Source organism: Mauremys reevesii, unplaced genomic scaffold (genome assembly GCF_016161935.1).
Source record: "Mauremys reevesii isolate NIE-2019 unplaced genomic scaffold, ASM1616193v1 Contig75, whole genome shotgun sequence".
Taxonomy (NCBI): domain Eukaryota; kingdom Metazoa; phylum Chordata; order Testudines; family Geoemydidae; genus Mauremys; species Mauremys reevesii.
Genome location: NW_024100890.1, coordinates 6569 through 18919, shown reverse-complemented (window position 1 = coordinate 18919; position 12351 = coordinate 6569). Strand labels below are relative to the sequence as shown.

The window sequence follows — 12351 nt, the reverse complement described above, 5'->3', positions numbered from 1 at the left end:
TGTTAGCTGCAGGAGTTTCCTTTCCAATTTTCCTTCCCTGTGAGTGTTTGGGTGGGATGTGGTGGCAGAATCCTATTGTTTGAGTCTTTGAAACTATGTTGTGTTGGGTTTTCCCTCGGTGCTATTCCTCTTTCCCCCCAGCACAATGACTCCTGTCTGGATTGTCTCTCTCCCAGCAGGTGCTGAGAGAGACAGTGAGAACGAGGAGGGGAATCATCATCAGGAAGCTCCTGGTGAAGTGGAACCACAGGGGATATTTGTGGGAAGAGCTGCAGGGAATTTTTTCCAGTGTGTGGAAGAAGGAGAAACCTAGGGAAATTGGCACAGGTCAGAGAGGCTGCTGGGAAACCACCCAAGGAAGAAAGTTGATGAATCCATTAAATGTGCAGGAGGAGACAAGAAGAGAAACCCTGCCACTGCCTGCGGTGTGGGAAAGGATTCATTCTGAGTCAACAGCTTGTGACACATCAGACAATCCATATTGAGAGAAACTCCTGCAATGCTTGGCCCCTGGGAAAATCTTCTCTAACTGTGCAGACCTTAATAACAGAAGAAAAACATTATAGATACCTCCAGCTAAGCCACACAGGAGAGAGACCCCATAAGTGCTTAGACTGTGGAAAAAAATTCATACGGAGGTCACATCTTAACCATCAGGCAGTTCGCACAGGAGAGAGACCCTACTGGAGTGTGGACTGTGGGAAAAGATTCGAAACCAGTCAGCCCTTCTTAAACATCAGACAATCCACAAAGGAGAGAGACCCCACAAGTGCCTGGATTGTGGAAAAAGCTTCATATGGAGGTCAGGCCTTGTTACCCATCAGGCAATCCACACAAGAGAGAGCGCCCTAGGCGAAACTTCCACCTTGCGCCCCACCCCCCTGTAACATCAGTTCATTGAGGGGCAAATCCCAACAAGCCTTTATAAACCCCAGGGGCCAGCCTGCCCAGGGCCCAGCCGTGCCCAGGGGCTGCTCCCCAGACCAGGTTCTCCCCTCCCCGCCCCCTGAAGTCCCCTGGAGGGGGCACAGCCCCATGAGACCTCCCCACCCTGGCAGCCCCCAACCCGAGTCCACTCACTGGCTTTGCTGGGCTTGGGGCACTGCAGCAGCTCGGCAGGGAGGAGCTGCCATTTTGGGGGCTCCTGCAGCAGATGCATGTGGGCAAAGGCCCCTGTGCACCCCCACAGCTCTCCCCTCACCACACTCGGGCTCTGCTGCTCCCGGGAGTGTGAGCCGCTGCCCTCCCGGAGCAGGCTCAGGGCCCAGCGCCTTTGCAGGGCTCCTGCCCTGTGCGCCGCGCCGGCTCCTCCATGGCTGGGGCTCGCTGCCCCGCAAGGCGATGCTCTGGCTCTCCGGTGCCTCCGAAGGCGGCTCCTCCCTGCCAAGCCAGGGCACCGCTTTGGTGCCCCAGGGCCGCCCTTAGGATTTATGGGGCCCTATGCGGTATTATTAAACTGGTGCCCTATGTCCCATGGCAGCCCGAGCTCGCAGCCCGGCGGGGTGAGGGAGGCTCAAAGCAGCAAAGGATAATGAGACGGCCAGCCCGCCTCACGGTGGCGGAGAGTCACCGTTCCCTGCAGAGACCCCTGTACCCTCTCCCTCACGCAGAATGGACGTACAGAAGGTACCTAATTAAAAGCACTATACTTGGGAATAAAAAATGTCAGTCACGGGTCTTTTGATCTGTCCTGAAGTTTGTCAGACATTTATTTGCAAAAACTTTGTAGTAAGGGCGAGTCAGCTGGCTTGCTGAATACAACATTAAATAGTGTGGAATACATGATGCAGCTCTTCTCTGTTTTACATTTTCTTAATCAGTATTTCTAAGCTGATTTTAAATGTACTCTTAAATGTACTCATTCCAGATGACTACATATTTAGCTCACTGAAACAGACATTATTTTCAATTACTCAGTCACAGAGGTTTAGTGTGTTCATAACAATGTTCATTGCTTTTAGAAAAGGAACAGTAATTTGCTGTGTGTGCAAAACAATGCACGTGTTTATGAAATTTCACCAACTTTAAAAAATGTTTCCAAATATTTTAGGCATAACAAAGGATTTTATATCTCAGTAAGGTACTGATTTTGCTTAAAACTAGTTCATCAGATAGTCAGAAGTAAAGAAAGGGAAACTCTTTGTCCAGCTATCTGGAAGCAAAGGACTGTTGCTTCCTTCAGTGCGGGGGAGGGAGAGAAGATGGGGTGAAGGGAGAAATGGATGGACAGAAAGACTTTGGAAGTACGTTTTTTTACTATCATAATTAAAACGTGTATTTTAGATAAGGGGGGTCTTTTGAAGGACTTATTTAAAAAACCATATGTCTGAAGATTCAAGCATTTAAGGCTAAAGATGATTGTGCATCTAAAAATCTATGCAAGGATTTTTTAGAGATGTGATTTTATAATCTTCACCAACTCACTAATGAAAATATTTTTAAAGCAAATTTTAAACTAAGGTCCTGTAGACTGACATTCCCTGAATAAACTTATAATGTTTTCACCTCTTAGCTCAGAGAGCGTCATGCACAACTGTTTTGGTCAGTACATTCAGAAACTGACAGTAGATATCTGGGGGTTGGCAAATGTCTGTTAAATGGCTTCATTACCCCTTGAATGGCTCTTTAACAGTTTCAGTGTTGTACTAATATGTCTGGCAGGCTGGAGGCTTTTTCTCTTTTAACTACTAGATCCCCTTCTCTGGAAGACTCAGAGCCTGCAGGAAGGGTCAGAACAAGGATAGGAAAACCCGAAGGGTGGACACTAAGACCCAGTGGTGCCACAAATTTTCAGGTGCCCTACCCAGCTGCCTATGCCTAAGGACAGCCCCCAACCACTTACTGCCCTAGGCCACTGCTTAGTTCGCCTAGTGGTTGCACCGGCTCTGTTCTGATCTCAGATCCACTCTGCCACAATAGAGTCCTGGTTGCAGTGCCCAGCCACAGGAAGCAGCAGCAGAATGAAGGCGTGTGACTGATGGCTCCAGATCTCCAGCCATTCATTCTCCAGCAAAACAAGGATTAGTGCCAGCCTTCCCCTGTAAGAAAATAATTTCAGCTCACAGCATCCAGCTGCAGGAATGTAGGAATTCCCAAGTGCACTGCATTAAAGAGTCTTCAAAATTGTATCCCACTGCATGACAGCCCTTTTAACCAGCCACATCCTTGGCAAGCGTTCCTTTCTCAGCACAGCTGGATTTCCATTTCTGCTCCCAGGTGGCTGCCCCGCACAGACTCTCCCAGGCCCCCTCTGTCTTTCCCCAGATCCTCCTGCAGCCAGACTGGACAAGTGGCCTGAGAGCCTTGGGGACAGGAGATCTCTGGTTAGCCCATCCCCTGTACAGTGCAGGAGCCCCAGCGCCAGCTCCCCTCACACCTGCTGCCATCTGCAGAGAGCCGGGAGTTGGGGAGACTGTGCAGGGAAACAGAAGCAGGAGCCGCCAGGCTAAGAACAGGGGTGACGGCTGCTCTCTTGGTCAGCGCACCCAGCACTGAACCAGGGACCCCTAGAGCTAAAAGCACAGGCTGCCCCAGATTATGCTAAATATTCAACCCTTTGTAACTGTACCAGCTCCACACACACCCCAGTGGGTTACACAAGCACCAGAGAGACATGGGTCCTGAGGAGGCTGAAGGCCAGGTAGGGAACAGGCAGTAGGAGTCAGCAGCTGTGATTCTCACCCACCTTTCCAGGCTGCTCCACCAGATCCTCATGTCAGGCAGTGAAACCCCCAGTCGCTTGTTATCCCTTTTTGAGCTAAGGGACTAGTCCAAAATTTGGGGCCTGGCACATGTTTCGGAGGAGCTGGTGACAATTTAGACTCATCACACTTCATTCAAGGGCTCTTTACAGTCCACAGAGAAGAAATGTTAGGCCTGAATAAAGATGTAGCACAAAACCAGTTATGCCAACCTGACTGAAGTCAGGCTAACAGAGGTTTCTGGGTAATCCCAGAGTGGAAAAGTACTGAGAAGCAGCATTGTTTCACAAAGCCCTGGAAAACATGAGATAAGCCAGGGATTGCATTCCTGGCATAGCATCAGCTGTGCTAAGGACAGTGTTTGAAGAACTGATAAGAAACTCTAGCATCCCACGGTTCAGATTTTAACTCTCTGGTTGAGTTATAGGTTTGTTTAAAACTCCCCTGTATTTCTAACTTTTGGGGTTTTGTTAAGATATAATTAATAATCTAAAGTTGTAGACATAAAGTCTAGGCATGTGTGTATATTAAAAGTGTCTAGTTTTAAGTTGTTAAATAAAGGGGGGTGGGTTTTGCTCAAGTGAGTGATGTATGACGTAATAAAACTGTCTATATAGGCTAATGCTAAGCTGTAAAGAGAGGCTGGTTCTCACTGGAGACGAGTTGCTCTTTACTGACGCGTGCACTTGTCAATAAAGAGCTTTTAGATCGGACCTTGCTGGTGTTGCCTGTCTCTCTGTGATCAGACAACGAATTTTGCTGTCGGGGTTAAAGTCCCCAACAGAAATCACATGAAACTGCACCCAGAAAGGAAACACCTAATGGTACAAAGTTCAATCAGCCCATTTCTGAGGAGAAGGAAGTGAAACTAAACTCCTCTCTTGTCTCTTTCCTGCACTAGAGGCCATGGCTGCTGCAAATCCAGCAAAAAGTCTCCAGGATGAACTGACCTGTTCCATCTGTCTGGACTATTTTAAAGAGCCGGTGTCTCTAGACTGTGATCACAATTTCTGCCGAGCCTGCATCACCCAGTGCTGGGGGGTATTCGCTACTGATATCTCCTGCCCTCAGTGCAGAGAGATCTTTCCCCAGAGGAACCTCAGGCTGAACAGGCAGCTCAGGAATGTTGTGGAAGCAGCCAGAGAACTTGGGTTGCAGACAGGGAGGGAACCAGAACCAGAGAGACTGTGTGCGAAACACAAGGAGCCTCTAAAACTGTTCTGCAAAGAGGACAAAATCCCCATCTGCCTGGTGTGTGACAGATCCCAGGAGCACAGAGATCACACAGTCATTCCTGCAAAGGAAGCTGCCGAAGAATTCAAGGTAGGAAAATAACCTATTGTTATTTTTATAACCAGAGCCTTGGGAAACTCACCTTCCCCCAGTATTAGAAGAAGTGAGGTTTCTACCCACGAAAGCTTATATGCCCAAATAAATCTGTTAGTCTTTAAGGTGCCACCAGACTCCTTGTTGTTTTTGTAGATACAGACTAACAGGGCTACCCCCTGATACCCAGCATTAGAGTTTCCTTTAGCCCCAGACAGCCACTCAGTGAGCTCCATTGGAGAGGAACGAGGGGTTTCAGGCCTAGGGGGGTTTCCCAGCAACTGGGAATCCTCCCAAGGCTCATGCAGCTGGAGAAGTGTGGCCCTCCATAAACATCCTAAGGCTGACACGTTGGAGTGAGGGGGAGTGATGAACCCGCACCCCACCCCTCCTGCTCCCCATACACAGAGTCCTGGGCACTGAATAACCCCCCTTCTCTGCCCTTCCCCACTTCCACCCCTTCCCAAAGCTATAAATACCATGTCTGTGCTCCTCCTCTCCTGGGGGCTGAGGGAGCAGTAGGATGTAGCTGGGGCTGTTCTGCTGGCACTCATCCTCTTCAACCTTTTCCTGCAGAGCTCCTCACACAGACAGGAAGGGAGCTCCACCCTCACGAGACTTTGGGCGGGGGGCACAGGAGTGGAGCTCCCATCCTGCAAGCATAGGCGCTGACTCCGCGGGTGCTTTGGGGCTGGAGCACCCATGGGGAAAAATTGGTGAGTGCTCTGCACCCACCTCAGCTCACCTCCACTCCGCCTCCGCCTCCGCCTCTTCCCCGGAGCATGTCGCGGCTCCGCTTCTCCCCACTCCTTCCCAGTGCTTCTTGCCGTGAAACAGCTGATTTGTGGTAGCAAGCACTGGGAGGGAGGAGGGGGGACATGACGCACTCGAGGAAGACAGAATCCACAAGGGCTTTTCTGTGGCCAGTAACACCCCTGGTCTCCCAGCAGTGACTCCCAGGTCTTCTAGTCTGGAGTTCGGCCTTATCACCCTGAAGAAAATCCAAGGCCTCCTCCCTCTGGCTTTCCATAGGCCTCTGTTTTACCTACCCCAGGGCTGGTTGGATTACATGACACCCCCCTCTCTCCCAATCACTGCTCCTTCATTCTCCCCACCTGGGGAGGAGAACTGGTTCATCACAGGTGGGGCTGAGACCACTCTCTCTTTATAGGGCCAGACACCCTGTGACCAGCATTGTTCCTCATCCACAGCTCCTGAGGCCACAGGGAGAGAGTCCTAGGCCTGCAGATTTCAATTTGGAGATTTTGGCCATAGATTTCAGTGTGGAAACCATATGCCCATAAAGATTTCCATCTTGACATTAATAATGACAATAATAATTTGTAATCAATAGAATGTTCTGATTTCTATTGCAGTGGCATCTCTGGGCCCCAGGGAGAGATTAGGGCCCTGTGTTGTGCCAGGCACTGTACAGAGATAGAATCATAGAATGTCAGGGTTGGAAGGGACCTCAAGGGGTCATCTAGTCCAACCCCCTGCTCAAAGCAGGACCTAATCCACTAGCCGTCCTGCTGTCAGCTCCACTCTCCCGTGCCTCTCTGCCAGCCGTCCTGCTAGCCACTCACCAACTTGTCTTCAGCCTCCCCAACTTAACACAGCTCTCAGTGATCTCAACTCTTAGTAACTTCAGCGCTCAGTGAGTTTAGCTGGTAGCAGGGGAGCCTCAGTGCTGGTGCACCACTAGCCCAAGGGAGGTCTAATGCTTAGACCCAGGTATCAGAGATTTCAGCTCTGCAGCATGTAACAAGACTCCTAGTGGAGTCAAAGTTGGCTCTGTTATTGCACAGTGGAGAGAGGAGGGGTCAAAGTGGTGTTAAGTGCCTTCAAAAGGGACCCACACGACCAGGTACACATACGTCCCCAGTCCCAAGTCAGGCAAAGAGCCCACAGTCTAAGGAAGACAATCTGCAGCAGGTAGATAAAGAAAGAACCGGGGCTGGGAGCGGGGGACAGTTAAAGAGGGTTGTGTTTGCATACACTGGCAATCGTGATAGGTCATCCAGATTTCAAAGCTGTCCATTTTCCATGGTGCATCCTTAGGTGCCTGTACTTTTCTATGGGGAATGTTTTAGGTGATGGAGTGGTAGCAGGCACAAGCGGGAGTCCATGGCTCAGTCTCCTCTCCCTCCTGTGGACTTCGGCAGAAACTTCAGAATCAGGGTTAGGGAGCTGAGACCCCCTTGGGTGCTATTTCCCAAATGGTGGTTTGTGACCCACCAGTGAGTCATGAGAAGTTGTAGATGGGTTGTGGGCTTGGTGCGGAGGGGCAGCCCTGTGGGGACGGGAGTGGTAGCTCCTGTACCGCAGGGCTGAGTCCAGCTCTCCACAGAGGGAGCCTGTGGAAAAATTCCAGCATGAACCTACTTGTCCCATCTGTCTGGAGTATTTCAGAGAACCTGTCGAACCTGTCACACTTGACAGTGGGAACATTTTCTGCCAAACCTGCATCACTTAAAACTGGGAGTAATCAGCTATAGCCGTCTCCTGACTGAGCAATAATTAAGAAAGGCCATTAGAGGGAAAGATGCCTTGATAAAGGTGGCAGGCCCAGCAGGGAGATGATGTTTTCCACTGGGTCTGAACTCCTGTGCTGCTCCACGTCGGGTTAAATTCTGATGCCGCCGGCCTGCACTAGAGGAGATCACTGTCCTAAACCCCATGTGGACTCCAAGCGCCTTGAGTCCTCACACAAAAGGGCCCCAGACAGCGCAGGTCCATGCCAAATACCATGGGGATTAGACTGGATTGTAGCAAAACTAACCCTTGGGCGGTGGTGACTGTGTCAGGCTGAAGAACCAGCTGAAGTGGTTCCACTAATCCTCACACTGCTCTCCCACAGTGCAGCATTTTGAAATCTCTGGAACTCACTGCTTCTGGGAGCTGAGCTGGGGAACAGGTACCCAGGCAGCGCTGCCTCTGTAAGAGCCCAGGACAGAACTAGGGCAAACCCCGACTGCTCTTGACAACAATGAAAACACCTAATGTGGTTTGTCCTAGTGCCCAAGTCAATTCTATCAGGGTTCAGGGCTGAAATTCAGTGGAGATCAGTCTCCTCTGAGAATCCCAGGAGGTTTCTGGGATTTGTATCACTTTGTTTGTTTAGCCTCCTCAAAAACAGAATATTTCATAGTGAAAGAAAAATCCAAGGATGTGACGCCAGTGTGATGTTGGTATAAATCAATGGGGGGAAAAGGTCAAACAATTTCAAGGAGTCTGAAAATGAAACTCTCCCAGCATCCATTAATATGACTTTAATTCTTTGGTATCGCTGATATTGTAAACCTACTGGGTTCTCCATTCATCAGTAGAGTGTTTGTTTGTGTTGGAAAAGCTCCCACCCACACTCTCACTCCTAACAATAAAAATAACACCACTCAAGTCAGTCTCTGTTTCTTCAGGAGAAGATTCAAGCCCATTTGAAGACGCTGAAGGAAGAGAGAGAAACGCTCCTGGGATTTAAAGTGAGCGGAGAGAAGAGAAGCCAGGAATATCTGGTAGGTACTTATCATCATTAACCTGCATTTGTAATGAGCCCAGATGAAGGGGCATTCTGAATCAGAGCAATAACGAGAGGCAGGGGCAATTTAGAGGCCCAATTATTTTTTATCTCAATCAGTTGGGGGTAAAGCAGAAATCCGTTAAGTGGGGAATAATCACAAGTAAATCAAAATTAGTTGTTTTAGCAGGAATTACCATTTAGGCCTACACCATAAACCAGTGGATTTCAACCTTTTTGCATTTGATAATTTTGAACTGGGGGTGCAGAGACCCCTTTGGAAATCTATTGTCTGTATGGACCACAGGTTGAAACCCACTGACATAAACTACTGTAACTATTATTATCTATTGTATATTAACTACTGTTAGTATAATTAAACTCTCTTCATAGGAAACAGTTTACATTAATGAAATAACAGAATGTTGAATTAGAAAATCCAGTGCACTAAAACAGCGCCCCCCCTGTTACACATTCACGCCTCAGTTTCACAGTTTTCATTGTCTGTTAGCTCAGAGTTTGGGGGATGTTCAGTTATAGCTTGAGGAATCCTCTTTGTTTACTGTTTTAACTTCCAGCTTAAATAGAGACATGTGTCCCTGGCTGTGAAGTCTTCGTTTCTTGACTGAACAATTATCCCTCTGCTCATTTCTGGCTTACAGTCCTGTTGTGCTCTGACAATCTCTTCATTCCTGTCATTCACTTTTTATGCCTGAGGGCAGGGCTGGCTCCAGGCACCAGCCTACCAAGCACGTGCTTGGGGTAGTACCTTGGGAGGGGGCGGCGATCGGGGTTTGTTTTTGTTGGTTTTGGTTTGGCCAGGCGGTGCTGGGGGTGGGTAGGATGACTTGGGCGGTGTGACAGTCGGGGAGGGGCGAGGGCTTGGGCGGCGCGACACAGCACTGGGAGGGCGGGGATTGGATGGTACGAAGCGGTGCTGGTGGGGCGGGGACTTGGGCGGCCTGACGCGGTGCTGGGGCGGATTTGGATGCGGTGCGGCGCCGGGAGGGTCAGGCGGCGATCGCAAGGGCAGGGCGGCGCTCTTTTTTTTTGCTTGGGGCAGCAAAAATGTTAGAGCCGGCCCTGCCTGAGGGTGTTGTCCAGATGTGTTGTTTTACAGTCCTTAGTATTTTCGTATTGTCACCACCCACTTCTTTGAATCTCCATCGCCAAAGCCATTGATAATGCACTATCCAGACCATGTCAGACATGGGAACGTCCCGTTATGAGATTCTGGGGCCAAATGGAAAGATGTGAGATAATTCTCTCTCTAGTAACCACATGATATCGTTCAGAGTCAGATGACTTAGAATTTGGAAAAAAAATCTCCCTCCTATACACTCAGCGCTCTATGAAAGGACCCCAGGCTCCACCCATGTCCCTGACCAGCCCTTGCCCTATTTTCCTTCACAGAGAAATACACAAACCGAGAGGCAGAAGATTGTGTCTGAATTTCAGCAACTGCGGCAGTTCCTGGAGGAACAAGAGCGACTCCTGCTGGCCCAGCTAGAGAAGCTGGACAAGAAGATAGTGAAGATACAGAATGAAAATGTCAGTAAATTATCTGAGGAAATTTCCCGTCTCGATAACGTGATCAGTGAGATGGAGGGGAAGTGTCAGAAGCCAGTGACTGAATTGTTGCAGGTGAGACTGAGTTAGAAATACTCCAGACTCCACCACAGGGACAAGACTGCTCCTAAAACATGGGCACGGGAGTCCAGCAGTCAGAGATCACTGTGTAACTCACTGTGTATTGCAGAGATGTGAATGACTATTATTTCTGAAATGTTACAGACACTGTGATGTAAAAGGTGGAAAAGCCTCATTAGCTCAGTAAATGCATGGCCCTGGGGCCAGATTACAGCCTTTTTCCACCATACTTGCTAAATCACTTCTTCTGAATTCTAAGTGTGTCAGGGAGACTGAAATTCCCTCTCTCTATTTCTCTCCTCTAGGACGTCAGAAACACCTTCAGCAGGTACGTGGCTCTCTCACTCCCCTCACACTTCGCAATGCTGGGAAAGAACTTGGTGGTGATGTTACCACCGCTTCTCCCCAGGGCTCTACAGCCAAATTTGTGGGGAAGGTCATATTTTGTATAAAAATCTCTCTGATCAACTTCATCTTGAGGTACTTACCCTTTTATAGAAGACTCTGGAATTCTCCATTCAGTGGGAAGGACTGACCTCAAGTATTTCCTAGAGATGTCACATCCCTGGGGGACTGGCTGCCCAAGGATTTTGGGGATGGAATATGGGCCTGTCACTGCTGGGGCCCTGGTCACCATTCAGCCCAGGGCAGCAGTGGTCAAGAGTCTTCCCCAGCTGAGGGCTGTTTGGAGACTTGTGTGGAATGACCTGGGAAGGGGGGAGTTGGTGCCTCAGTCTAGTTCCTAGAGGCAGATTTCTACAGCTTCAGAGCATGGAGGCCAAGGAGTGAATTGGCCATAGAGACGCAATTCCCCTTTTGTCCCTGGAGCTAGACTCTCCAGGCCAGTGCTGAAGAATAATAATGGGACCTTTTGGGAGGAAGGTTTCACTGCCACGGCCTTGCTCTGAGGCTGCGAGAAGTAGAGGAATTACAGACCCATTAGAACAGTAATCCACTAGCAAGAATTTATAATGAGTCAATAAATGAAATATAATCATGTGGAATTATTTCTCTCTAGGTCTGTGAAGGGGAAGTTCCAGCAGCCAGAGGAGATTTCTCCTAAGTTAGAATTAAGACTCAGTGATTTCTACCAGAAAACTGTTGCTCTCATGGAGACTCTCAGGAAGTTCAAAGGTACTGAGAAGGGATCTAGGAGGGGAAATTGGGATGAGCCGCTGAGACTGTGGGAATAGAATGGGTCTGGTCAATTGGTTGATAATTAGATGATGGATCTATTTAATAGCTGGGTGAGAGTGCCACGTACTTGGGGTCCAAGACGCTCCAGTTGACTAATCCAAACCTTTATTTGTACCACAAGCATGCCTTGCCATTGCAATTACTATTAAAGTAAGAAATTACAGACATACTGAAAGAAGTAGTGGCCAGTTACCTTCTTCTGGGGCATAGGTGGATTACAGGAAATTCCCTGTGAAGTTCAGATTCCTCTTTACAGATCCAAATTATATATTTTAGTTTTTTCAATCATCTTGGACTGTTACAAATATTAAGTATCTTACATAACTCATACAATAAACATGCACAAACTTCTTAATTGGCAGGGCTTTTGCTATACAAGCTATTTTCATGTTATTGGTCTCTTTTCTGATTGGTTTATTGCCACTGATTATGTATAGGTCACTTTGACTCTGTTCTCTGCATAGGGGGTTTTGGACTTTGCTAACTGTTCCTGGGCTGTACATTTTGAGTGTCTGGGTAGAGGTGTATAAGAAATGACCCTTGTACCAATTCTCAATACTTAACTGAATAACTAGCAGAAAGCAGACAAATGAAGCAGATGTAGCAGAGGCCCAGGCATCAGGACGTCTCACATGAATTCATGACTTACCAAAGGTCACAACATTCAGTCCCAAATTCCCAAAAATGGCCTAATCTGGGGCACCTGGGATTCTGTCTCCCAACTAGAGAGCTGCAGGAGAGGTGCTCCTGAACCATGAGCTCCAGAGCTGCAGGTAGAGTCAGTGGGAGTTGCAGATTCCCAACCCCTATGAGAACCAGGCCCCAGGTGCCTAAAAGTTGTCACCCAAAATCTAGACCTTAAATTAAAGGCCATTTGTTAAAGCTGGACCCTGCCCATCACTGGGCTCTGGTCCTGTACGGCAGCTAGTCTGGGCCAAATGTCCCTCCAGCACAGGGGCC

General features: G+C 48.7%; 1 protein-coding gene across 1 annotated transcript; it reads left to right on the top strand.

The window, feature by feature from the left end:
• Window positions 1-4607: 4607 nt before the first annotated feature.
• Window positions 4608-11328, top strand: LOC120394710 (zinc finger protein RFP-like; the record flags this gene model as incomplete). Its single annotated transcript, XM_039518907.1, has 4 exons — window positions 4608-5024; window positions 8447-8542; window positions 9958-10007; window positions 11213-11328. Coding segments are annotated over exons 1-4 (679 nt in total), but the record flags the coding sequence as incomplete, so codon positions are not given.
• Window positions 11329-12351: the final 1023 nt, after the last annotated feature.